This window comes from Phyllopteryx taeniolatus, chromosome 21 (genome assembly GCF_024500385.1).
Source record: "Phyllopteryx taeniolatus isolate TA_2022b chromosome 21, UOR_Ptae_1.2, whole genome shotgun sequence".
In the NCBI taxonomy this organism is placed as follows: domain Eukaryota; kingdom Metazoa; phylum Chordata; class Actinopteri; order Syngnathiformes; family Syngnathidae; genus Phyllopteryx; species Phyllopteryx taeniolatus.
Genome location: NC_084522.1, coordinates 15,284,202 through 15,309,068, shown reverse-complemented (window position 1 = coordinate 15,309,068; position 24,867 = coordinate 15,284,202). Strand labels below are relative to the sequence as shown.

Below are 24,867 nucleotides of genomic sequence, written 5' to 3'. Positions count from 1 at the left end.
TTGCACGAAACAACACTATATCAGGAGTCCTACTTAAAATACGGGTTTAATAGTCCGCTCTGATACAGATACAGTCGTAGGTTTCTGCTCGACACAGGCAGAACTACTTTTACCGAGTTAAAAGTCTACTCTCATTGAGTGAGAGAAGGAGCTGGAAGAGCTGATGACCAGAGCTCTTCCAGCTCCTTCCCTCAGGTAGGCGCTACCGAACAATGCAAACTAAAACTAGCAGACATTCCAACAGCTTCTTTCCTTTAACTTCCATTGCAACATACTGCCAATTTTTTGTCTTTTTTTTCAAGTCGTTGGCTAGTGTGCTATTGTTCTCATCTTGGGGGGGATCGTCGCTTGTAATTTGTCAGCGATTGGAATGCGTGCCAGACTGATTTAGAGTCGTTAGCGCAAAACTGTTTTTCCTACTTTGCTGCATTGGTCCTCTTTGCAATGTTAATTCTTTAGTCAGCTGGTTTCTAGCTCGATTATACAGGGCCCTGTCCCCGCTTTGATACGCGTCCTCCTTAGCTTGGCGAAGCTGCTTAAGTTTGGCAGTGAACCACGGCTTGTTGTTGTTGAATGTGCGAAATGACTTTGTTGGTACACACACATCTTCACAGAAACTGATATAGGATGTAACAGTGTCCGTATATTCATCCAGGCTGCCAGTTGAATTTTCAAAGACACTCCAGTCTGTGCAGTCTAAACAGCTTTGAAGTTCCATCTTTGCTTCATTGGTCTTTGGGGCGCCCCAGTGCTGATGCTGGGTGTGGATGAGGAGGCCTCCCCCAGCCTCACTTGCTGTGTCCTGCCTGTCAGAAAGTTGTAAATCCACTGGCAGATGGCAGGTGAGACGCTGAGCTGGAGAAGCTTGGATGAAAGGAGTTCAGGGATGATGGTGTTGAACGCTGAGCTGAAGTCCACGAACAGGATCCTCGCGTAGGTCCCTGCACTGTCGAGGTGTTCAAAGATGAATTGCAGTCCCATGTTGACTGCATCATCCACAGACCTGTTCGCACGGTAGGCAAACTGAAGGGGGTCCAGCAGGGGGCCTGTGACGCTCTTGAGGTGGTCCAACACGAGACGTTCAAAGGACTTCATGACCACAGATGTCAAGGCGACAGGCCTGTAGTCATTTAGACCCGAGATTGCAGGTTACTTGGGGACTGGAATGATGGTTGATACAGGATGGTACTTCCCACAGTTCCAGAGATCTATTGAAGATCTGAGTGAAGACTGGCGCGAGCTGGTCCGCGCAGACTTTGAGGCAGGATGGGGACACATGGTCTGGGCCTGCCGCTTTGTTAATATTTTGTTGTTTGAAGATGCGTCTCAGATGCGGTCTTCGGATGCCTCCCGGACGCCTCCCTGGTGAGGTGTTCCGGGCATGTCCCACCGGGAAGAGACCCCGGGGACGACCCAGGACGCGCTGGAGAGACTACATCCTTCGGCTGGCCTGGGAACGCCTCGGGATCCCCCCGGAAGAGCTGGATGAAGTGGCTGGGGAGAGGGTAGTCTGGGCGTCCCTGCTGAAGCTACTGCCCCCACGACCCGACCCAGATAAGCGGTAGAGAATGGATGGATGGATGGATGGAAGATGCGTCTCACATCCTGTTCGTGGATAGTAAATGCAGAAGTCAGAGGTGTGATTGTGGTCGGGGGTGCGTCCGGATGGGCGTGGTGTGTGAAAGTGTCCTTTTCAAATCTGCAGTAGAAGGTATTCAAGTCATTGGCTAGTGTGCTATTGTTCTCAGCTTGTAATTAGTCAGCGATTGGAATGCATGCCAGACTGATTTTGAGTCGTTAGCGCTAAACTGTTTTTCCAACTTTGCTGCATAGTTCCTCTTTGCAATGTTAATTTCTTTAGTCAGCAGGTTTCTAGCTCGATTATACAGGGCCCTGTCCCCGCTTTGATACGCGTCATCCTTAGCTTGGCGAAGCTGCTTAAGTTTGGCAGTGAACCACGGCTTGTTGTTATTGAACGTGCGAAACGACTTTGTTGGCACACACACATCTTCACAGAAACTGATATAGGATGTGACAGTGTCCGTATATTCATCCAGGCTGCCAGCTGACACTCCAGTCTGTGCAGTCTAAACAGCTTTGAAGTTCCATCTTTCCTTCATTGCTCCACTTTTTCACTGTTTTCACTGTAGGCTTCGCGCATTTAAGTTCTTGCCTGTATGTCGGTATTAAGTGAATTAAGCAGTGATCAGACGAGCCCAGTGGTGCACGAAGTTTGGCACGGTATGCGTTTTTTAGCGTAGTATAGCAGTGGTCCAAAATGTAATTTTCCCTTGTAGGACAGTCGATGTGCTGCTTGTATTGAGGGAGTTTGTGGTTGAGTTTAGCTTTGTTAAAGTCCCCGAGAATCATGAGGGGTGAGTCAGGGTGGTTTTTTTCAATTGCGTTTACTTGTTCGGCGAGCATTAGCAGTGCGGCGTTCGTGTTAGCTTGAGGCGGAATATAGACGCCAGCGAGAATGAATGATACGAACTCACGCATTAGAGTAGCGAGTAGAATGGCTTACAGTTCAAAAACAGCGCCTCCAAATCGTTGATATAGAAGCATATCCCGCCGCCATTTGTTTTCCCCGATGATTCCATGTCGCGGTATGCCCGGTGAAGATGGCAGCCGGGAAGCATGATGGCGCCATCGGGTACAGCGTCACAAAGCCAGGTCTCCGTAAAGCACATGGCGGCGGAACGTCCGAAGTCTTTACTGGTCTTTATCAGAAGATGAAGCTCGTCCATTTTGTTGGGTAGGGAGCGTACATTCGCGAGGTGGATCGACAGGAACGCCAATCTGTATCCTCTCTTGCGGATGCCGGCTCGCTTCCCTCTGTGGCGCCACCTCCATCTCCATGCGTCGAAGACCGCGGACGCCGCTCCAGTGAGTAACGCGGGGAAAAAACTGAGCGGATTTGCGAAAGGTGGTGAAAGAAAGTCTGGCGTAGCCTCCTTGATGGTTAGCAAGTCTCCCCTTGTGTAAGTGAGTCGTGTATTGTCTCCAAAGACGAACGAAAAACACAAAAACAAAACCAATACAAGAGAGCGCGTAACCGAGGCGACCACACTGGTCGGCGCCATCTTGTATGGTCATTGCACTGGATTATTGCTCTATTAGTCATTCAAACTGCTCTAATTGTGAGAGGACTCTGCATCCTTTTGCACAATTGTCAAAAAAAAATAATAATTGTACCGGCATTACCAGATTACTAGCAGCCTTTTCTTGCTCAGTGAATGTTTTTTTAATGTCTTTATGTCTCAAAAGTATTGTCTGTCAGTTGACTTTCTGTTGTCGTACTAGAGCGGAAATTCCTTGTGTGTTTTTTACATACTTGGCAAATAAAGATGATTCTGATTCTGAATGGTTGTTTGTTTCTGTGTGCCCTGCGATTGGCTGGCGACTGGTTCAGGATGTACACCGCCTCCCGCACGAAGATAGATGGGATAGGCTCCAGCAGCCCGCGACTCGACTTTACGCCAAGCAGATCGGTGTGATCGGTATCGGCCGATAATTAGCATTTTATGCTTATCGGCTTTCATGTCATAATTCGCCGATCCGATCAATAACGTCATCGATCGACTCCACACAAGACATTAAACTCTGCGTCGCCATCGCGTATAAATCCAAAAGCAAGTTTATTTTTAGCTTTGTCACGTGTCTTGTGGCGCGCAGTACTGTAACTATCTGACGGCCAATTTTTTTCAATCTTGTCGGTGAAAAACACGTCGTCGTCATTGTCCATATTTTTTTCTCAGACATACGACACGTAATTTATTTGCAGTCTGTGCATAACTGAAGAATGTCGTGTGGAACGTCATCTAAATGCTTCAAAACAACCAATTTGATCAGGCACCTGAAGTTTGTACACATGGAGGAGCATGCCGCGTTCAAGCAACACAGCGTGGTGGGGGAAGGAAAAACTCTGGACAACACCCGTCCATATAGCCGGGACAATGAGAAAGTTAGAGTAAGCATGTCATTAACAGTATTTGTTAAAGTAATTTAATTACAGTAAGTTAGCACCCACTATTTCTGTCATGTTTTAATGCTGATTTGACCTAACGTATGTCAGTGGCCAATCCTTGAATGCCCCCTAGAGGTCATGGATGTTTTAACTTTTGTCTAAAATGCTCCAGAATATATTTGAAGATACTGTACTCTGTACAAAGTACACAAGTATGTACAATAAATGAACAAGTCATGTAAATAGACACATTGCTCCATCTTGTGATCGGATCGGTGATCGGTTATCGTTTTTTTTTAAACTTGCTCGGCCCCAAAAATCCTGATTGTGTAAAGCCTACCTGCGACCCTCGTGAGGATAAGCGGTAAAGAAAATGGATAGAGCGTCTGCCTCACAGTTCTGAGGACCGAGGTTCAATCCCGGCCCCACCTGTGTGGAGTTTGCATGTTCTCCCCGTGCCTGCGTGGGTTTTCTCCAGGCACTCCGGTTTCCTCCCACATCCCAAAAACATGAATGGTAGGTTAATTGAATACTCTAAATTGCTCGTAGGTGTGAATGTGAGTGCGAATGGTTGTTTGTTTATGTGTGCCTTGCGATTGGCTGGCAACCAGTTCAGGGTGTTACCCCGCCCCGCCTCCTACCTGATGATAGCCGGGATAGGCTCCAGCACTCCTGCCACCCTTGTGAGGATAAGTGGCTCAGAAAATGGATGGATGGATGGATATATATAGTGAGAAAAATGGTGGCGTGTTAAATGCGTATTTGTATGTGTGTGTGTGAGACGCCTCCACCTCCAAAAATTGTTCCTCGGATTTTACTTTTTCCATTTCACAGCCCTGAGTGTGCTTCCTAGTTCCAAATCTGTTGCCAAAGCCGAACAGCTTGATTAAAAAAAACTGTTACTGTTCCAAAAATAGCATGTTCCAGACTCCAGAGACTTGTTTGGCAATTCTTCAGTGTTAACACTGCTGCCATGCCGCTCTCTCTCTCTCGCTCGCTCTCTGTGCTACGAGTCTATGCACAATAGACAATAGATATAACCATCATGACATGGCCGCCACATCAATGACCCACATTCAACATGGCTGCCACGTAGCCACAGGAGGATCTAGTATATCTGTGACCCGGAAATACTTCAGTCCCATTCTCTCCTTGCATTGCACCACAGTGCCAGTAAACAACAGTGGCCAATTGTGGAACTAACAGACTTTGTCAACGACATTTAATGTGCGAAATGGACACTATTTTTATGCATATTGTCCAGTTCAGTCCGTGTTATCCGTTACATCAGTCCGTGTTATCCGTTATATCGGGGTCTGTTTCATCGAGGTTCCATTGTAGTGTATTTTGCTGCATAATTAGTTTGTTTTGTGTTTTATACTTGCCCTCAATAAACTGTTGTCAGTGAAAATTTGTGGTAGAATCGCATGAATGAAAAAAGTCAAAGATTGAACATTTTGAAAAAAATTCCAAATAGTATATTATATCATTACAACATGCCACGATGCTGATTAAAGAGATGATGATTATTAATATACTTCCTGCATATGTTTGGTCATGGTTGTCAAAGGTGCAAGTTTGTCTTAAAAAGCAATCTCATAGTAAGGCTGGATTCACGATTCGATAGGTGCAGGTATTTGTCCGCATAAAGCATGCCGCACACTCCGCGATGCAGTCGAACAGCGGGAGCAAATCTGAGCTCGGTTGTACTTTAGTGAAGTATTTAACATGTACTCACGTTATTTTTTGCTCAATCCTCATCCACAAATCCATCAAAGTCCTCGTCTTCTGTATCCGAAATGAACAGCTGGGCAAGTTCTCAATCAAACACGGCAAGTTCGAGTCAGTCTCGTTGCCGTGCGGCTCTTCAGAAATGATGGCGGCTTTTACGAAAGCTCGAACAACAGTGCAAGCAGACACGTAAGCCCAAGCATCCACAATCCATTCACAAATTGTGGCGTAACTCCCCCGGCGCTGCCTCCTAGTCTTAGTAAAGCTGTGTTCCCCATCTGTCATCCATGGCTCCCACGCCGCTCACTTCACTTTGAACGCTCTGTTTACACGGATGTCCAGCGGTTCGTCAAGCCTCCCGGAATGATGGCAAGGCCCGATTTATTGCACTGAGTCGAATGGTGACTGACAGACGCTTCTCGCGCCTGTTCTTTGCTCATTAATCCATAGCTCGAGTTGGTCTTCCAACTCGGGCCACCTCGTCTTGTTTCCGCGGAAACTCAGCTTCGTCTTCTTGACTTGGCGAAGCTCGTTTTCCCGCTTCCTCCACTTGCGAACCGTGGATTCGTTGATCTTGAATTCTCTCGCGGCTGCTTGATGTTCTTCCGCGTAACTGATAGCTTGCACTTTAAACTGTGTTTCGTAAGCGTGTCTCTTCGTAGGTGCCATTTTCCGGGGTCCTTAGCCGAACTGATGTTGTTTTTGCACAATGCACACCCCGGAAATGCTCCCAGTCAGTATAGCGGTTAAAAAAAAAAAAATAAATACAAAAAAATAAAAAAACACACCCCACCGCTACATACCTACTGGGGGTGTGGCTTTAGCGTCCTACTTCACGCACCCTTCCCCTGTCCTCAGTCACGTCCGCTTTTCCTAAGCAGAGTCGGCAGGAAATGGTAAAAAAAAAAAAAAAAGAAAGTCAAGCGGAGTGCTCATCACACAACAACATTTATAGATGTTGGAACTTGGTGCACACATAAGGAGCGCCACATTATAAGGCGCCCCCGTCCATTTTGGAGAAAATTTACGACTTTTAAGTGCGCCTTATGGTCGTGAAAATATGGTATATGGTTTGAGGGCGGCACAGCAGCAAATGTATCTTCAGTGTGAGAGAAACCTTATGTGCATTTTAATTGGCTGTAAACTGTAGGCTGTAAATTTTGAATTGTGGCAAAACCCGTGGCCAACTAATCGGCCGCTCATGAAACCAGTGCCAAACCACGCACACTTCGCGACAGTTGAGTCGGGTTCATTCGCGCCCCTCGGTGTGCGGCAGCCTTAAAATCATCATCCACACACTCTGCACAAACACGTACGTGCCTATTAAGGCGGGTGTCCTCCGCTTGGATGACCTGAACAGCCCATGCGGACATGGCGTGAGCACGGGGTTTTTCCTGCCTTAAGCATTGGCACCGTTCCTCACACTGACAGTCCTGGCAATGTAGTCAATGAAAAGCATTATGGGAACACAGAATTCATTGCAGTGATGTTTTTAACTACACTACTTTGATTCTTAGAAAATCAAACTAAAGGTTGCTCTTAACTTGGATTTGTTGCTGTCGTTATTGTTGTGAGTTTGTGCATTAGCTATTCATCAGGTTAAGGTCAGCATTTGTGAATTTATTTCATAAAACTCTTGACTGTAGCTTGTGTTTTAAACAGTGGCATTCCAGACAAGTTCTCTGTATCCTCAAGCAATTTGTTGACTTACCAAATGTATTCGTGGAGATGACTTAGTTAGGTTTGTTTTTCTGCTAAGAATAAGAGCCCATTTGACCTGATGTGAGTCTTTGTTGTCCGTCAGGAAGTCGCTCGCTCCACGCTGCTGCTGGCTTTAGTCGCCATTTTGTTGTTGTTTGGTCAAGTGCAGCTTCCGTCCATACAACGTGAAACCCAGGCAAAGCGCCTCTCGCTAGCTAAGTGATGTATCGTTTTAGAGGATTTGCTGAATCAATATTGTATTGCAGGGCGAAGTATTGCAATGCATTGATGAATCTGTATTTTTCCACACCCATAGATATAATTACCCTCAAATTAAAGCTGATCAAACTTTTCCAATAGGCCTAGTGACAATACTGGTGCAATGCTTCTTAAGAAAAGAATGCCAAAAATATGTGTGTGTGTTTTTAATCGGGCAGGGTAGCTTAACCAACACCTCCAATGGCAACACATTAATTGGACTCTTGGTTGAGTGACTCCTGACTCCGATTAGCTCTTATTTAAGGATTTACATACTTTTTCCACTGTCCACTGTGAATGTGAAATTTCTAATAAAAACATGAATACATGCAGTAACTGTTTTTGTGGTATTAGTTTAAGCAGAATGTATTTGTTGTGAAAATCAGTTCTCATTTTATGACCAATTTATGCAAAAATGCAGGTCATTTCAGAAGGGTTCACATACCTTTTCTTACAACTATATAGTCAGAGGGCATACTGTAAATCAGATTTCATTCTCTGTACTTATTCATTATGCTGTTGAAGCACAACACTTAAATGTGGGATTGACAGTGCAAGAATTTTGAAGCATGTGTAAACTGTCAGATTTGTTCTTAACCTAAAATTGAAGAATCTGTTCCTTGGAGAAAGAGGACTAGGCCTTATTGTGTTTTTTTCCCCATGTTACTTGGCTCAGTAGTGTGATATGAATGATGAATGATATGTTATTGTTTGGTCTGAGCACATCATTACATCTGCTCTACAGGATGTCTCTGAAATCCATTGGTTAAAGCCATGTGGTGAAGAGAATACATTGGAGTGAAGACAAATGCATTTGCACATTCACATCCTTGTACACATCGTATACACAGTAGTGGTGACACGCACTCATATTACTTATTCATACAAGACTTTCTGCACATACAAGCTTTACCTTGCACACACAAATAACTTTTTTTTAAAGCTGTCCTGTTCAGCTGCATGGCCTTGCAGAATGCTGGATCTGTATGCCATTGTGCTAGAACAGGGGAGTTTGATATACTCCCTCTGCTTATTTTTTATTTTTTATGTAAAATGCAGTCAGACAGAAAATGGTTTTAAGGGACAGACAGAGGGACAGAGTGGACAAGGGGACGAGGGGTGAAAACCACAGGAGAACAATAGTGACAGACAAGATATTTGAGTAACAAGTAACATTACAACAGTTATGTGTAGACTGGGGGGGGGGGGACACCTGGTGCAGACATGCAATAACTAACCAAGAGAACCAAATAAGAGAGGGCAGAAAAGGGCAGGACAGGATGTGGGAAAATGAGCAAGGCAGTGCTACTGTCGAGTGGTGCGGTGGGATTCTAAACACCTGTAACAACCTGTGAGTTGATATGTTAGTATAACCTGTGTTGTTATTAGTGATTCCAGCACTAGATTCTATAGTCTTTCTCTCGAACTTAGTGAATGAACACCATATCACGTGTATGTTAGTCAGTATGGAGTTGCTGAGCTGACTCGCTGACTCACCCCCCACCCACAAGCAACTCTGTACTGACTAACATACACGTGATATGGGTCCAGCAGGGGACCCAATCAGGGGGACGTCACCGATCACCCAGGACACAGGGAGGTCCCGTGCCCGACCGGAGCGCCCTGACCAGTCTCAAGAGGAGGGGCACGGGCACTGGAGCACCGCCCCCCACCGAGCGATCCCCCAGAGCTGCGACAGATGCCAAAAAAGACTGAGAAAGTTGAGGATTTCTCATCAAACACCTGTTTGGAACATCTCACAGGTGAAAAGGCTAATTGGGAACAGGTGGGTGCCATGATTGGGTATAAAAGGAGCTTCCCTGAATTGCTCAGTCATTCACAAGCAAAAATGGGGCAAGGTTCACCTCTTAGTGAACAAGTGCGTGAGAAAATAGTCGAACAGTTTAAGGACAATGTTTCTCAACGTACAATTGCAAGGAATTTAAGGATTTCATCATCGACAGTCCATAATATCATCAAAAGGGTCAGAGAATCTGGAGAAATCACTCCATGTAAGCGGCAAGGCCAAAAACCAACATTGAATGCCCGTGACCTTCGAACCCTCAGGCTGCACTCCGACAACCGACATCAATGTATGAAGCATATCACCACATGGGCTCAGGAACACTTCAGAAAACCAATGTCAGTAAATACAGTTCGGCGCTACATCCGTAAGTGCAACTTGAAACTCTACTATGCAAAGCAAAAGCCATTTATCAACAACACCCAGAAACGCCGCCGGCTTCTCTGGGCCCGAGCTCATCTAAGATGGACTGATGCAAAGTGGAAAAGTGTTCTGTAGTCCGACGAGTGCACATTTCGAATTGTTTTGGGAAATTGTGGACGTCGTGTCCTCCGGGCCAAAGAGGAAAAGAACCATCCGGACTGTTATGGACGCAAAGTTCAAAAGCCAAGCATCTGTGATGGTATGGGGCTGTGTTAGTGCCAATGGCATGGGTCTTTTTCATGGACGCCCCTGCTTATTTCAGCAAGACAATGCCAAACCACATTCTGCATGTTACAACAGCGTGGCATCGTAGTAAAAGAGTGCAGGTACTAGACTGGCCTGCCTACAGTCCGGACCTGTCTCCCATTGAAAATGTGTGGCGCATTATGAAGCGTAAAATACGACAACGGAGACCCCGGACCATTGAACAGCTGAAGCTGTACATCAAGCATGGGAAAGAATTCCACCTACAAAGCTTCAACAATTAGTGTCCTCATTTCCCAAACGTTTATTGAATGTTTTTAAAAGAAAAGGTGATGTAACAATGTGGTAAACATGACCCTGTCGCAGCTTTTTTGAAACGTGTTGGAGCCATAAAATTCGAAGTTAATGATTATTTGCTAAAAACAATAAAGTTTATCAGTTTGAACATTAAATACCTTATCTTTGTAGTGTATTCAGTTAAATATATGTCATGGTCTGTGTTTTGGTTTGGGTTATGTTTAGTTTTGTTCCATGTTTTCCTGTGTTCCATATTTGTCGTGCTCATTAGGTTGTCGTGTCCACCTGTTCTCGTCTACTTTGTGTCGACCTATCAGCTCTCTCCAGCCACTCGTGTCTTGTCCAGGGGTTCCTCGTTGTCTCGTCAATTTGTTTGTATTTAGTTCCCTGGTTTCTTTCAGTTCTTGTCGGTTCATTGTCGTTGTCACGTCTTTGCCGTGTCATAGTCGCCAGTTGTCTTTATCATTGTGGTATGTCATTGTCAGGTGTCGTTTTCCCTATCTATTCCACGTCTCACTCACAGGTCATAGTTTGTTTCCAGTTTTAGATATTCAAGTGTTTCTTTGTTACTTTGGTTTGGTTGTTATCTGTTGTGGGACTTCGTTCAGTTTTGCTTTATCCAATATCCTTGTTTTCCTTTTTTGAAGATTAAATATTATTATTTTGAGATTCCCGCACTCCTGCCTTGCCTCCCTGCTTACCTGCAATTGGGTCCACCATGTTCTTGCCTTGCGTTCCTCGCCTTCGGCCTAACCACGTACGTGACAATATAGGTTGAACCTGATTTGCAAATCATTGTATTCTGTTTTTATTTTTGTTTAACACAACGTCCCAACTTCATTGGAATTAGGGTTGTAATTGAAACACTGAATATATCAGATTTTCTTGAAATACACCCTTGTGCTCTTCAACGTATTGAGCTAAAAAGCATTGCTTTTCTGTCTAGTTGGACTTGTGGTCCTTTCATATTTTAAGTTGACCTTTTATTGCCTTTTTTCTACCTAGAAACTATTCCTGCTACTTAAATTATAATAATGAATAGTACAGTGGCACGTCATAATTTGAATATCCAAATAGTTGTACAATTTGGAAATTCACCATTTCATCATTCACAAAATGTTTGGACACTTCATGCTTAGTTGCACCAAATCCTAGATGTTAGATGCATACATAAAAGGTGATGCATCATACGTTGGAGGGGTGGGGGTTGGCGTGCGTCCTGTCACCCTGTTTAAGAAATATGCTGGTAATAAAAATGACTAAACCCAGTGTTTTTACTATTTCAGGCACAACAGGAGACCCAGAAAGCAGCTCTCAGGTATGAGAGGGCTGTGTCCATGCACACTGCTGCCAGGGAGATGGTCTATGTGGCAGAACAAGGCCTGTTGGCTGACAGGAACACCATGGATCCAACCTGGCAGGAGATGCTCAACCACGCTACTGCTAAGGTATGCCCCCTGGCACTGAGTGAAAATAATTATTCATATCATTTTTTAATAAAAATTCAAATTTATGTTAGAAATAGAAATTGAATATTATTAATGTATTATAGCTATAATACCCATGTGCTAAGATGTAATGTATTATGTAACGACCTGTATATTACGCTGCACAGTTTGTTGTCTTAGTATTGGCATCTGCTTTTATTTGCTTTGTTTTACTCATCTGTCTGCTGCCAGGTCGGCATTGCAAATGAAAATCTGTTCTGATTTGCTTTACCTGGATTAATAAAGGGTAAATAAAATACAATTAAATAAATAAATCTTGAATTTCTTTTCATATTTAAGTCAGGAGTTTGCATGTTCTCCCCGTGCCTACGTGGGTTTTCTCCGGGCACTCCGGTTTCCTCCCACATCCCAAAAACATGCATGCTAGGTTAATTGACAACTCTAAAATTGCCCCTAGGTGTGAATGTGATTGCGACTGGTTGTTTGTTTGTATGTGCCCTGCGATTGGCTGGCAACCAGTTCAGGGTGTACCCCGCCTCCTGCCCGATGATAGCTGGGATAGGCTGCAGCACGCCCGCGACCCTGGTGAGGAGAAGCGGCTCAGAAAATGGATGGATGGATGGATATACATACTGTACATTACCCTTAATCTTTTGAATACTGATGCCGGAGCTTCTATATCACATATTGAACAAAGTATATATTATAGAGTTCAGATTAGACTATAGCAGGGGTCATTAACATGTAGCCCATGGGCACCAAGTAGCCCCAATAGATACAATAATAACAATAAGTGTATATGACGACCCTTTGAGCTGTATGCTTACGGCAACGCTAAGCTAATGGGGGAAAGGTGTCAGCACATTCCATGTTTGTGGACAGCACAAAAACAGGGGGTAAAGAGGTGGGGGGGGGGGGGGGGGGGGGGGGGTGGTGGGAGGTTTAGGGAGGGAGGGGGGCATGGGGGGGCACGAAGGGGGATGGGGGTTGGTGTTGTGCTGGAAAATTGTGGGGAAGGGGGGGGGGGGAGGAAAGCACAGCAGTACGTCGTGGAGGCAGAGTGCACAAGCAGGAGGGGGGGGGGGAGGAGCTAGTGGAAGGAGGACCTTCAGGATGTGTAGGGAGTGGGAAAATTATGGGTTGAGTGGACTGCTGTTTGTGTGTTTCATAAGCGTTGCTGGTGAGGGGTGTAATAGCAAATGGGCGGGTGATGCGGGGACAAGAAAATAGGTAAATTGGTGATAAATCAGTTAAGTATGAGAAAGCAGTGAGGGTATATTTTCAATTTTACAATGTGAATTGATTTGGTGGTTTGTGTTGGGAATGGTAATATTTGAATATTATGATTTTTATTTGTGTAATTGGTGGAATGGGTGAAAGGGTGGGGGAAATATGTGATGAAGTGTAATATAAGGTTGAATTGATAAATGATTAATAATAGATTTATAATAAGGAAAAGATTGTCTTGGAAATATAGTTGATATTGATTGAGGATAGGGTGGAGAATAGGTAGAGATGGAAGGATGATAATGAGATGAGATAAAGTAGTAAGGTGTGGAGATAGAGGGAGATGAGGTAGGGATTTAATGTGGTTTGATGAGAGAGAGTTGGGGGGATATTTTATGAGTTTTGGGGGAGGGTTATAGTGTATGATTATTTGGGGGTTTGAATTTGGGGTAGTTGTGTTGTTTTGTTTTTTGGTTGGTTTTGTTTGTTTTGTGGGGTTTGGGGTGTGGTTGGTTTTGGGTTGGGGTTGTTGTTGTTTGTTTTGTGGGGTTTTTGGGTTGGATGTTGGTGGGTGTTGTTGTTGGTTGTGTTGGGTTGTTTTGTTTGTTGGTTTGGTGTTGGTGGTGTGGTTTTTGTTTGGTTTTGGGGTGGGGTTTTGGGGGGGGTTATGAAAGGATGAGAGAAAATAATAAAAGATGATGATATGTGGAGAGGGGGTAGGAAGTTGAATGGAAGAGAGGAATGATGAAGAATAGGGGGATTAGGGAGAATAAAGAAAAGGATAGATTGATATTGATGAGATTTATATGGAATATGGAATGTAGTTAAGATGAAAAGTGAATGATAATCTATATTATAAGGATTTTACTTGCAGTCCCACCTCCACCTTAAATTCCTCTGTCACACCTACAGCACACCTCACCACTGTTCTGCTTCCGTCATAGATATCCTGTATTATTCTAACATACTTCTCTGCCACTCCGGATGTCCGCATGCAGTACCACAGTTCCTCTCTGGGTACTCTGTCATTGGCTTTCTCTAGAGCCACAAAGACACAATGTAGCTCCTTCTGACCTTCTCTATACTTTTCCATCAACATCCTCAAGGCAAAAATTGCATCTGTGGTACTCTTTCTAGGCATGAAACCATACTGTTGCCCGCAAATACTCACTTCTGTCCTGAGTCTAGCCTCCACTACTCTTTCCCATAACTTCATCGTGTGGCTCATCAACTTTATTCCTCTATAGTTCCCACAGCTCTGCACATCACCCTTGTTTTTACAAATGGACACCAGCACACTTTCCTCCATTCCTCAGGCATCTTCTCACCCGCTAGAATTCTATTGAACAAGCTGGTCAAAAACTCCACAGCCACCTCTCCTAGATGCTTCCATACCTCCACACGAATGTCATCAGGACCAACTGCCTTTGCATTTTTCATCCTTTTTAATGACTTTCTAACTTCCCCCTTACTAATCATTGCCACTTCCTGGTCCACCACACTTGCCTCTTTTACTCTCCCTTCTCTCTCATTTTCCTCATTCATTAACTCCTCAAAGTATTCTTTCAATCTATCCAGCACACTATTTGCAGCAGTCAACACATTTCCATCTCTATCCTTAATCACCCTAACCTAATCTCTATCTCTCTGTCTGGCCAACCTGTAGAGATCTTTTTCTCCTTCTTCAGTGTTCACCCTGGCATACATGCCCTTGTATGCCTCTTGTTCGGCCTTTTCCACCTCTACCTTTGCCCTACGTCGCATCTCAATGTATTCCTTTCGCCTCTCCTCAGTCCTCTCAGTGTCCCGCTTCTTCTTAGCTAACTTCTTTCCTTGTATGATTTCTACACCAAGTACTCTCCTGTCTGTCTCTCTGATCACCTTGGCTGTAGTGGTCCAGTCTTCTGGAAGCTCCTCCTGTCCACCGAGAGCCTGTCCCACCTCTTCCCGAAAAGCCGCACAAACCTCTTCATTTGTCAGCTTCCACCAGATGGTTCTCTGCTCTGCCTTTGTCTTCTTAATCTTCCTCCCCACCACCAGAGTCATCTTACACACCACCATCCTATGCTGTCTAGCCACACTCTCCCCTAACACTACCTTACAGTCAGTAACCTCCTTCAGATTACATCATCTGCACAAGATGTAATCCACCTACATGCTTCTACCGCCGCTCTTGTTGGTCACTCTATGTTCCTGCCTCTTCTGGGAAAAAAAAGTGTTCACTATTGCAATTTCCATCCTTTTTGCAAAGTCTTCCACCATCTGTCCCTTTCCTGGAATCCTTCCAGAATTTCTCTTTCACCTCTAGGTCACATCCTACCTGTGGGGCAGAGCCGCTAATCACATTATACATAAAACCCTCAATTTCAAGTTTAAGCCTCAACACTCGATCTGATACTCTTTTCGCCTCCAAGACATTCTTAGCCAACTCTTCCTTTAAAATAACCCCTACTCTGTTTCTCTTCCCATCTACACCATGGTAAAAATAATTCTAACCCTGCCCCTAAACCTCTAGCCTTACTGCCTTTCCACCTGGTCTCCTGGATAGACAATATATCAACCTTTCTCCTAATCATCATGTCGACCAACTCCCGAGATTTTCCTGTCATAGTCCCAACATTCAAAGTCCCCACATTCAATTCTAGGCTCTGTGCTTTCCTCTTATCTTTCTGCCTAAGAACCCGCTTTACAGCTGTCCTTCGTCTTCGACCCACAGTAGCTGAATTTCCGCCAGGAGTCCAACATCAATGACATCTTTAACAAGAAACGGATCTTAATGGTCTATCTGGATAAATCGAGGTCGAATAAAATAAGGTTAAAACAGCATAGGAGTCCATTTAATGAGATGAAGTGTCGTAGGTACACGCCTTCGGCAAAGTGTTTCTTCCTGACTCCGTCAGTTGATGCAGAATCCTCCATAGCAACGCGTCTGCGGAAGTGGTCCACCTCAGATTTTGTCCCAGTCGGTTAGTGCAGAATCCATTCACAACAGTCTCAGTTTCGATCATCTCTACCAAGAAGAACACCTCTTTTTTCAGCTCCTTGCCTCTGGAAGGTGTTGTTGAAACTCTGTACTCTGGCTGCACGATATATTGTTTGAGCGTTGTCATCGCGGTTTACACTGGGTACGGAAAGTATTCAGTATTCATTATTTCAGCCCACTGCACAGCACAGATGGAGGGATCAATCTTGACATAAATTGAGTGGTACGATAAAAATAACTAGGGGAAGAACCGTAAAAATTGAAGTCAGAATAGGTTCAGAAAGAAGGTTACCGGTAACTAAATTTGGGTCGTCTTCACAATCAGACGAGTGGCATCCCGGGCGACGCCGTGCGTTTCCCGCTGGGTCCTTTATTGGTTGCTACATTCTGCCCCGTATGGGTTTTCAAGGTGTTGGAGGCAAGAAAGTGGAGGATCCAGTTGGAGGATGGCAGAGAGGCAAGGCACGAGTGCCGGAATCTCCAAAAATTATTTATTTACAAAACCAAAAAAGGCAACCAAGGATCATTGAGGTAAAAAGCTAAATGAACAAAGTCCAAAATCTAAACACAAAGTAACAAAGAAACACCAGGTAACAAAAAACTAACCACAACGGAAACATGACAGCAGAAGACAATCGACAATGCAGCAACACAGAGTGAAAGAAATCAGGGAACTAAATACAAACAAATTGACGAGACAGAACATTAAGAACTGTTTGTTGTTCACAATGTTGTAAATAATGTACAAGTAACATTGTACACCTCCATAACATATGATAAGTATTGCCCACTCGGCATCCGTTGCAGCCTGGTTATCTTGAAAGGGGGATTCCGCCGTCTGTGGTACCTTCTCGAGGTTTCTTCTTTTTTTCCCCCAAAATGGGGTTTTGACTTTTTCCTTGCCCGGTTGAAGGGGTTTAAAAATCAGGGGATGTCACCCATCTTTGTCAATTGTGGGTCTGTGAAGCCCTTTGAGACTTTTGTGATTAAGGGCTATACAAATAAACTTGACTCGATGAGGCCAAGATAATTTTGCCTGCCCACTTTTTAGTTCTTCCAGAATGCAAGTTCTCAAGAGTGAGAAGGGGACACAGATTTTTTTTCTGCAGTCCTGTTTGTTACAGTCTGAATTTGGTCCTTCTTTGTAGCAAACTCAACCCAGACAGTGATTGGTGAACACATAACTGATCCAATGACCACTGTGAAGAACTACCTCAACCAGCTTCCTCAGTAGCCGCAGAAAATACACCCTGTGCTAGGCCTTTTTAAAAATGTCGTTGATGTTGGACTCCCACTTCAGTATCCAAGAGATTCTAGCTCCCAGGATGTGAATTACCGGTACTCGCCATGGATGTTATACACATGTGAAATTTGACCACGGCATTTGACTACTGTTACAGCAGCACACAGGACCTAGCAGAATGTTGACAAGAATAACGATAAATAAATACAATAAAAATAAATAGTAAGGAACAGTTATATACAACATTTTGTATGATAAAGTGGCATGGGAATTTTTATTGATTTTTGTTGTTGTTGTTTTTTTTTGAGCCGCAGATAAAAACAGGCATTGAGTCTATGAGTTGTTAATGCAGCCCTATGGGGGGCACAAGCCAGTGCAAACTGTAGGCCGGTCCCAAGCCCGGATAAATGCAGAGGGTTGTGTCAGGAAGGGCATCCGGCTTAAAACTTTGCCAAACAAATATGAGCGTTCATCCAAAGAATTCCATACCGGATCGGTCGTGGCCCGGGTTTACAACGTCCGCCACCGGCGCAGTCAACCTGCAGGGGGCCGTTGGAAATTCAGCTACTGTGGGTCGAAGTCAAAGAAGAAGAAGAGGTGGAAAGCAGGTTCTTCGGCAGAAAGAGAAGAGGAAAGCACAGAGCCTAGAACTGAATGTGGGGACTTTGAAAGTTGGGACTATGACAGGAAAACCTCAGGAGTTGGTCGACGATGATGAGGAGAAAGGTTGATATATTGTGTGTCCAGGAGACCAGGTGGAAAGGCAGTAAGGCTAGAAGTTTAGGGGCAGGGTTGAAATTATTTTACCATGGTGTAGATGGGAAGAGAGTTAGCTAAGAATGTCTTGGAGGTGAAGAGTATCAGATCGAATGATGTGGCTGAAACTTGAAATTGAGGGTGTTATGTGTAATGTGATTAGTGGCTATGCCCCACAGGTAGGATGTGACCTAGAGGTGAAAGAGAAATTCTGGAAGGAGCTAGATGATGTAGTTCTGAGCATCCCAGACAGAGAGAGAGAGTCGTGATTGGTGCAGATTGTAATGGACATGTTGGGGAAGGAAACAGGGGTGATGAAGAAGTGATGGGTAAGTACGGCATCCAGGAAAGGAACTTGGAGGGACAGATGGTGGTAGACTTTGCAAAAAGGATGACTCACTTTGATTGGCCCATGAAGCCCATTGGAAGACTTTGTGTGCGGACATGTGACTTTCTTGTATTGTTTGATTTGTGAACTTCAGTCAAACATTACTGTGGTAATCGCGGGGGATTGGAGCAACGGCGCATGATGCGGAAGTTGAAAACGAAAGTCTAAAAATAGATTGCGCACATAATTATTGATAAATGAAAGTAGCAAACGGCATGTGCCTTATTGTAACGGAGTAAAAGTACAGTTTCTTCTTAACATAAATACTCGAGTAAAAGTAAAAAGTATGCTTCATTAAAACTCCTCTGACAATTACAATTCATCCAGAATGTTACTTGAATAAATGTAACGAAGTAAATATTGCACGTTCCTACCCGCCTCTGGGTAATACTGATACGCCAACAAATCTTCAAATGGTGCAGATAGTCATGAAGCAACATAAAGTGTCCTGTAGTGTGGTACTACTGATCAGGATCAAATGATGCAGAGTCGTGCAGCAATATCAAATGTCTTGTAGTGCAGTAATACTGATCAACAATAGTTATACAAATAATTCAGAGTGACAGAGTTTTTACAGTAGTAATGGCATAAGAGAGATGTGCAGAATTGGCAAAGTGGCACTATGAAATGACATGTATTATCAACAGTTTAAAGTGCCACGAAATAGGCCAAAAAATGTCACAGAAAAAGAGTAACGTTAACAAGCGCGACTATGAATGAATGAATAAAAGAGGAGCAAAGTATGTGAAATCGGGCTTCAAAATGGTCAAGAATTGAGACTTCCAGATGCTGTTGGCATCGCTGGGTGCTCTGAAAATCCCACGTCTAGCTGTCAATCAAATGCTTCTGTTGCGGCTCCTCTGCATGGCCTGCGGGGAGAGGAGCAATGCACAGCACACGCTTTCAATCTGCCCGTTTGTTTCTGTTGAAATTCAGCAGGCCGTTAATCGACGAAGCGACTTGTCACCTGCGATGCAAGGGTTGGGGGGGGGCGGGCATGCAGCCGTGCTGCATGCTTTGCGAGTTGCAGCCTTTGGTTGATTTTTCAGTCGCAGTCGGACTGCGTCCTTCTTTGTAGCAGCACCAAACCGAACTGTGATTGATGAACACAGAACTGATTCATTGACTGCTGTATAACTGCTTCAACACCTCCCGTGGCAGGCTGTGCTTGCGCAACAGGAAGTACATCCTTAACTGCTGTGTCCTATCTGTGAAGAAGCTGTAAATCAATTGGCAGATGGCAGGAGACATGCTAAGCTGCAGTAGCTTTGGGGAGGGAAGTTCAGGGACGATGGCGCATAATGCAGAGGTGAACTGAAAGGACAGGATCCTCGCGTAGGTCCCTGCGCTGTCGAGGTATGAAGTATGTTGATTGCATCATCCATTGACCTATATGCTCAGTAGGCAAACTGCAAGGGGTACTGCGATGCTCCTCAGGTAGTCCAACACGAGGCGCTCAAGACAACAGACGTCAGAGCGACAGGCTTAGAGTCATTCAGTCCTGAAATTGCAGGTTTCTTAGGGACTGGGATGATGATGGAGTATTTGAAGCGGGGTGGGACTTCACTGTTCAGCGCAAACTTTCAGACAGTTGGGAGAAACGCAATGCAGGCCAGAAGCCTTCTTGATCTTTTGTTGCTTGAAGAGCTGATTCACGCGCTGCTCATGAATGGTTAAGGCAAGACGGGGATTCAGAGGTGTGATGGCAGCTGTCGGAGGTGTGATTAAGGTCGACTAAGGAATAAGAAGCCGTTTGGCTATCGCAACGCAGCGTCACGTAAATTTGGGACTCCTGAGTTGAGCGGGTAGGTGGGTACCAACCACAAAGTAGGCTCGTACTTAAATACTGAGAACCGTAACTACGTCACGACGACGCCTAAAAAATGATCGACTAATTTTCCTGCCTTTTGCCTCTGATCAGCTATTCCATACAATCCACAAACCGCATTTGATGTCAAACTTAAACAAGTTCGCAGATCCATTTTATGCATAAAACAGTGGGGGGGGGGGAAAAAATGTGATTTTGATGGCATGGGACATTTAAAGGTACTGTATCTGTGATGTACTGTATATAATCATGAGTTTGAAGCTTTGATCCTTTTGCTCATCAGGTGAACGAGGCTGAGGAGGAGCGCTTTCGCAGTGAGCATGAGCACGAGCGAGTCACACAGCTCTGCCAGGATGCTGAGGCTAAAGTCCAAACCCTCCAAAAATCACTGAAGAAGGTCATCCTCAAGTCCAAACCATACTTTGAACTTAAGGCTCAGTTCAACCACATCCTGGAGGTCTGTGCAGGACTTTTAACTATATACTATGCGCATTATAACTGCTTTCACACAGCCATCTAAAACAGCTTTTTCACTGCTTTTTCCTGGCTAGATGCCATTTGTGTAAGTCGGCGATGCTGGATAGAGGGTTGAAGTTAACCGACAAAATTGCCATCTTCCGCGGTCATATCAGAGGCATAACAGGGGCGCCGATGTTGAAGGAGAATGTGATTTTTAACACCGAAGACTCACTGCCCGCACCCCAATTGTCGTGTCATGCTGACGTCGCCGCACATCTAATTATTCAAATGCTCAAAGTTGTAATGTGTGAAGGAGCACTTCAGACACTGCAGTGGCCCGCTTTGGCGAGTTGTCTCTGAGAGGGACGGGCGAATATGTATGCCAGCTCTACAATTATGCCTTTAACACGCCAATTTGTCTTAGTTTGGATCAAAATGATGAGACATTCAAACGGTCAAAATATAACGGCTGTCTCTCTCTGTCGGTGCAGAATATAACTTTTTTTTTCTCTCTCTTTTGTCTCGCGTTTCACTCACGTGTTTTAAATTACAGATATGAATGGTAACATATACTGATACTTTCCTGACTTTGGCATCAGTATAAATAAAAGTAGAGTACAGTGTTCCCTCGCCACGTCGCGCTACACGTTTTGCGGCTTCAGTGCTTCGTGGGTTTTTCCAAAATATTCATCAAAAAAATAAATACATAAATAAATACAGCTATGTCGGCAGCCATATTGCGGAAAGACGCATTGTTTCATGTTGATGCGCGTGAGAGATGGTTTCTGTGTGACCAAGCGAAAAGTAGAAAAAGGTCACTGAAGTAATTATGTCCATCATTCCTGTCAATGTCTTTAATGCCGGGTGCTTAGTTTCCATGTGCCCAAGCATTTTTTATGGCTTCATTGCATAATATGTGAGCCTGACGCCACATATTATGCAGAACACTTGTAGCAATAAACTCATACATTTAGGAGCACTGCTGAAATTGTCTCTTAAATATAGCTTTCTTTCTCTTGAAAGTTATAGACTGTCTCATTATTTAGCCTTTTGGAAGAAGCTCTCCATGCACATTCATTCATTTTCCGTACCGCTTGTCCTCACTAGGGTCGTTTGTTTTTCATTCCTTTTTGCTAGATTGTGGGCTTCATTTTTTCCCCATATCACGTGACCGAACAATTATTTTTGACAGAAGCATAGGCATTACGTACCTTATTTTCCAAAATAAAACTTATTTCATTTAGACTATGATGATCGATACACTATATTTGTTCAGTCTTTCTGTATGGCCCGGTAAGAAATGGCCTGCAGATCAGTACTTAAGTAGGAAGAATCCTTTAGAGTTGTCTATTTTTGCCAATTTATTTTTTGTCTCTCTTTATAAAGCTGCAGAAATGTGGAAACAGAGCCCATGTTTTGCCAGTTGCAACAACATAAGCTTAGACATTGACTGGGAATAGTTCTGCACAGTGTTGCAGTTTGTTCTCCTTGTGCTCTGAACCTCAAGCAGTTTTATTCTGTCTAAAATGATAATGGGGACTGTGATCATTTCGAAAAAGATGTATATGCAGACTCAGAGGTGTTAAAAGTGCAAGTCAAGGCATTCCATCGTCAGTGATTCATTTTAAGTTGGAGAACAAGAAAAGTAAGACTTTGCCTTGTAACGCACGTTTCTTCCAGGTACACGTCAGCTCTACTTGCCATGGCACACAATGATATTGTTTGTGTTTTCACTGCAAGGGGTGTAGGCGGAAAGGCGGAAATAGCATTATACAACTGGTTATTGAATCCGGTCTAATAAGTGGCCCAAAGGAGAGACTATTGTAGCCTACGGGGGCCAACTGAATTACGTTATTTCTTTCTTCTTTTTTAACGACACTGGCATATTCATCGAAGAGAATGACAGATTTCACCGTGCTACAATTCAGAAAGTGCAGTTCGGGAAGCATGAGACATCAATTTTGCACAAGCACTGACCACCCCGGGGTTGAGACATCAGCCCAATTTAGAATCTTTGGGATGGCTGTGATTAGTCACAATAAAATGTGAATTATTCATACATTTTTCATGCTACACTGGCATATCTTGAATACATGCACGTGCACAGACATTTGTCTAGATTTGGAAGTGATCGAAAAGTCCTTCACGGTTACACGCCAGCCCCGTGGGTCAATGCGTGGGTCGGGCTTGAATATGAAGTAAATGATGCGCTGATTAGTTTGATTAGTTTCATTTTCAGTAATTAGCAGGCAAGTGGCGAGGCATGAGTAATATGATATGATATGACTGTGTCACATACACGCACACCCATTTGAGCATCAGGCTTGAAATACCATTTCATCTGGTGAAATCCTGGCGTGTGACCTTTTCACTTTTCATGCATCCACTGACCTACTGCATGACCTTGAACTCGTGGTGTACGGTAGTTTAAAGATAATGTCAAATAAAAAAAAATAAAAAAAACCTACTTCACATGGCAAACCTGGGCATTCACAGCCTGCTTTAAATGCAGTGTGTTTTTAATGTTAAAATGTGTTTTATATGAAGACAGCCATTCATATAGTCAGTGAGTGGGGGGGAAAAAAATGCTTGCTCCGTACAAATTCAAACATATAGTCTTTGAATGAATAACTCTGTCAAGTTATAGTTTTTGAGATTGGTTTTAAAACATTAACTTTTCTCTTCACGTTACAGTTCTGTTAAGAGTGACATATGCCATGTTTTACTACTTCATTGCTCATTAAAGAGGAAGTACAGTGAATGTCCGTTGAGCTTTTTATGTGAAGTTCGGTGTGTGCCTTCCTCATTCGAAAACATGCATGACTTTTTGTCTATATAGTTGTGTATGTTATTGGAATTGGCTGGTGACTCGTCCAGGACTAGTCCTCGCTTCTCGTCCAAAGTCAGCTGGGAAAGACTCCAGCTCACCCATGACCATAATGAGGACAAACGCTATAGAAAACGAATGGATAGTCTTTCACAGTATAATTTGGTCTCTGAGTTAAAGATCTTTCAATGATGCTGATGATGATATGCCTGTGTGTAGTTTATCTGCCATAAATGCCTTCGTGTACATTTTTGACTGCTTAAAAAAGTTAAAAATACAAATGAATACACTACTCATTTCTTATTTTGGATCTTCCTCGATTCTGTCTTTCAGGAACACAAGGCCAAAGTAGTACAGCTGGAGGAGCATGTAGCAAAAGTAAAAACGCGTTATTCTGTGGCTCTGCGGAACCTGGAACAGATCAGCGAGCAGATCCATGCTCAGCGAGGGCGAATCCGTGCTGGCAGGGGGCGACTAGCAATGTGTGGGGGCCGTAGCTCTCCAGTTGGCGCTGAGGCTGAGACCAGAGCTGCAATCAGGGTTCCGATTGGTAGCTTAGTGGGAATGGGTAAGGTCGAGAGTGACTGGGTAGATGGCGAGAAAACGCGGCTGTGGGTGGAGAAGCACCGGGAGAACGGCTGGGGCCAGAGAGAAGAGCTGGAAGCGGAGCGTACTGGTTCAGACCGCATGTCCATCATCAGTCTGAAGACCATCGCTTCTGACCTGGAAAAGTGTGATTCGGTCGAACATCTCGGTGACTTTAGCGATGTCGGGAGCGCTCTGGGTGACGAGTGGGACTGGAACAGGAACAGGAACAGGGCGGAATTGACCGATGGACCCCAGCAGGTCAGAACACACCAGCAGAACGAAGGAGGTAGTAAGCAGGAGAATAAGGAGAGCTTAGTCAAGCACCACCACAGAAGGGTGAGTCTGTAATTTAGGGAGAAATAAAGCAAAAGCGAAATGATCATGATCACCATACAAATAATCAGCGCGAGGATTAGAAAAGTTGTTGAGCAACTATCTCGGAATATATTTACTCAGTAGTATCAGTAGTATATTAGGAGTAGTTGGTTTATTGATCTATCATACATTACAGGAAGTCCTCGACCTACGACGTTTCGACTTTACGACGCCCGTGCCTCGTCCGCCATTTTGTCCCAGCACCATAGTGTTTCTGCTTAGCTAGTGCATTGTGCTAGTGCCGGGAGTATCGTTGCCTTTTTTCGCCCTCCTTTTTTCACACGCTCAGCAGTAATGGTAAGTACAGCATCTTATTTCTTTGATTCTAATGTATTTGAGTTTTTTTTATACGACGTGTTA

At 44.1% G+C, this 24,867-nt stretch overlaps 1 protein-coding gene across 2 annotated transcripts in view; it reads left to right on the top strand.

Annotated features, from left to right (window-relative positions):
- Window positions 1-24,867, top strand: part of sh3bp5lb (SH3-binding domain protein 5-like, b) — a 38,228-nt gene that overhangs the window by 9,740 nt on the left and 3,621 nt on the right. For both annotated transcript variants that reach the window (XM_061759999.1, XM_061759998.1), the window contains 3 exons: window positions 11,672-11,833; window positions 20,542-20,715; window positions 23,878-24,468. In XM_061759999.1, coding sequence (XP_061615983.1) covers window positions 11,672-11,833; window positions 20,542-20,715; window positions 23,878-24,468 — 927 coding nt within the window. The remainder of the gene's footprint in view (window positions 1-11,671; window positions 11,834-20,541; window positions 20,716-23,877; window positions 24,469-24,867) is intronic.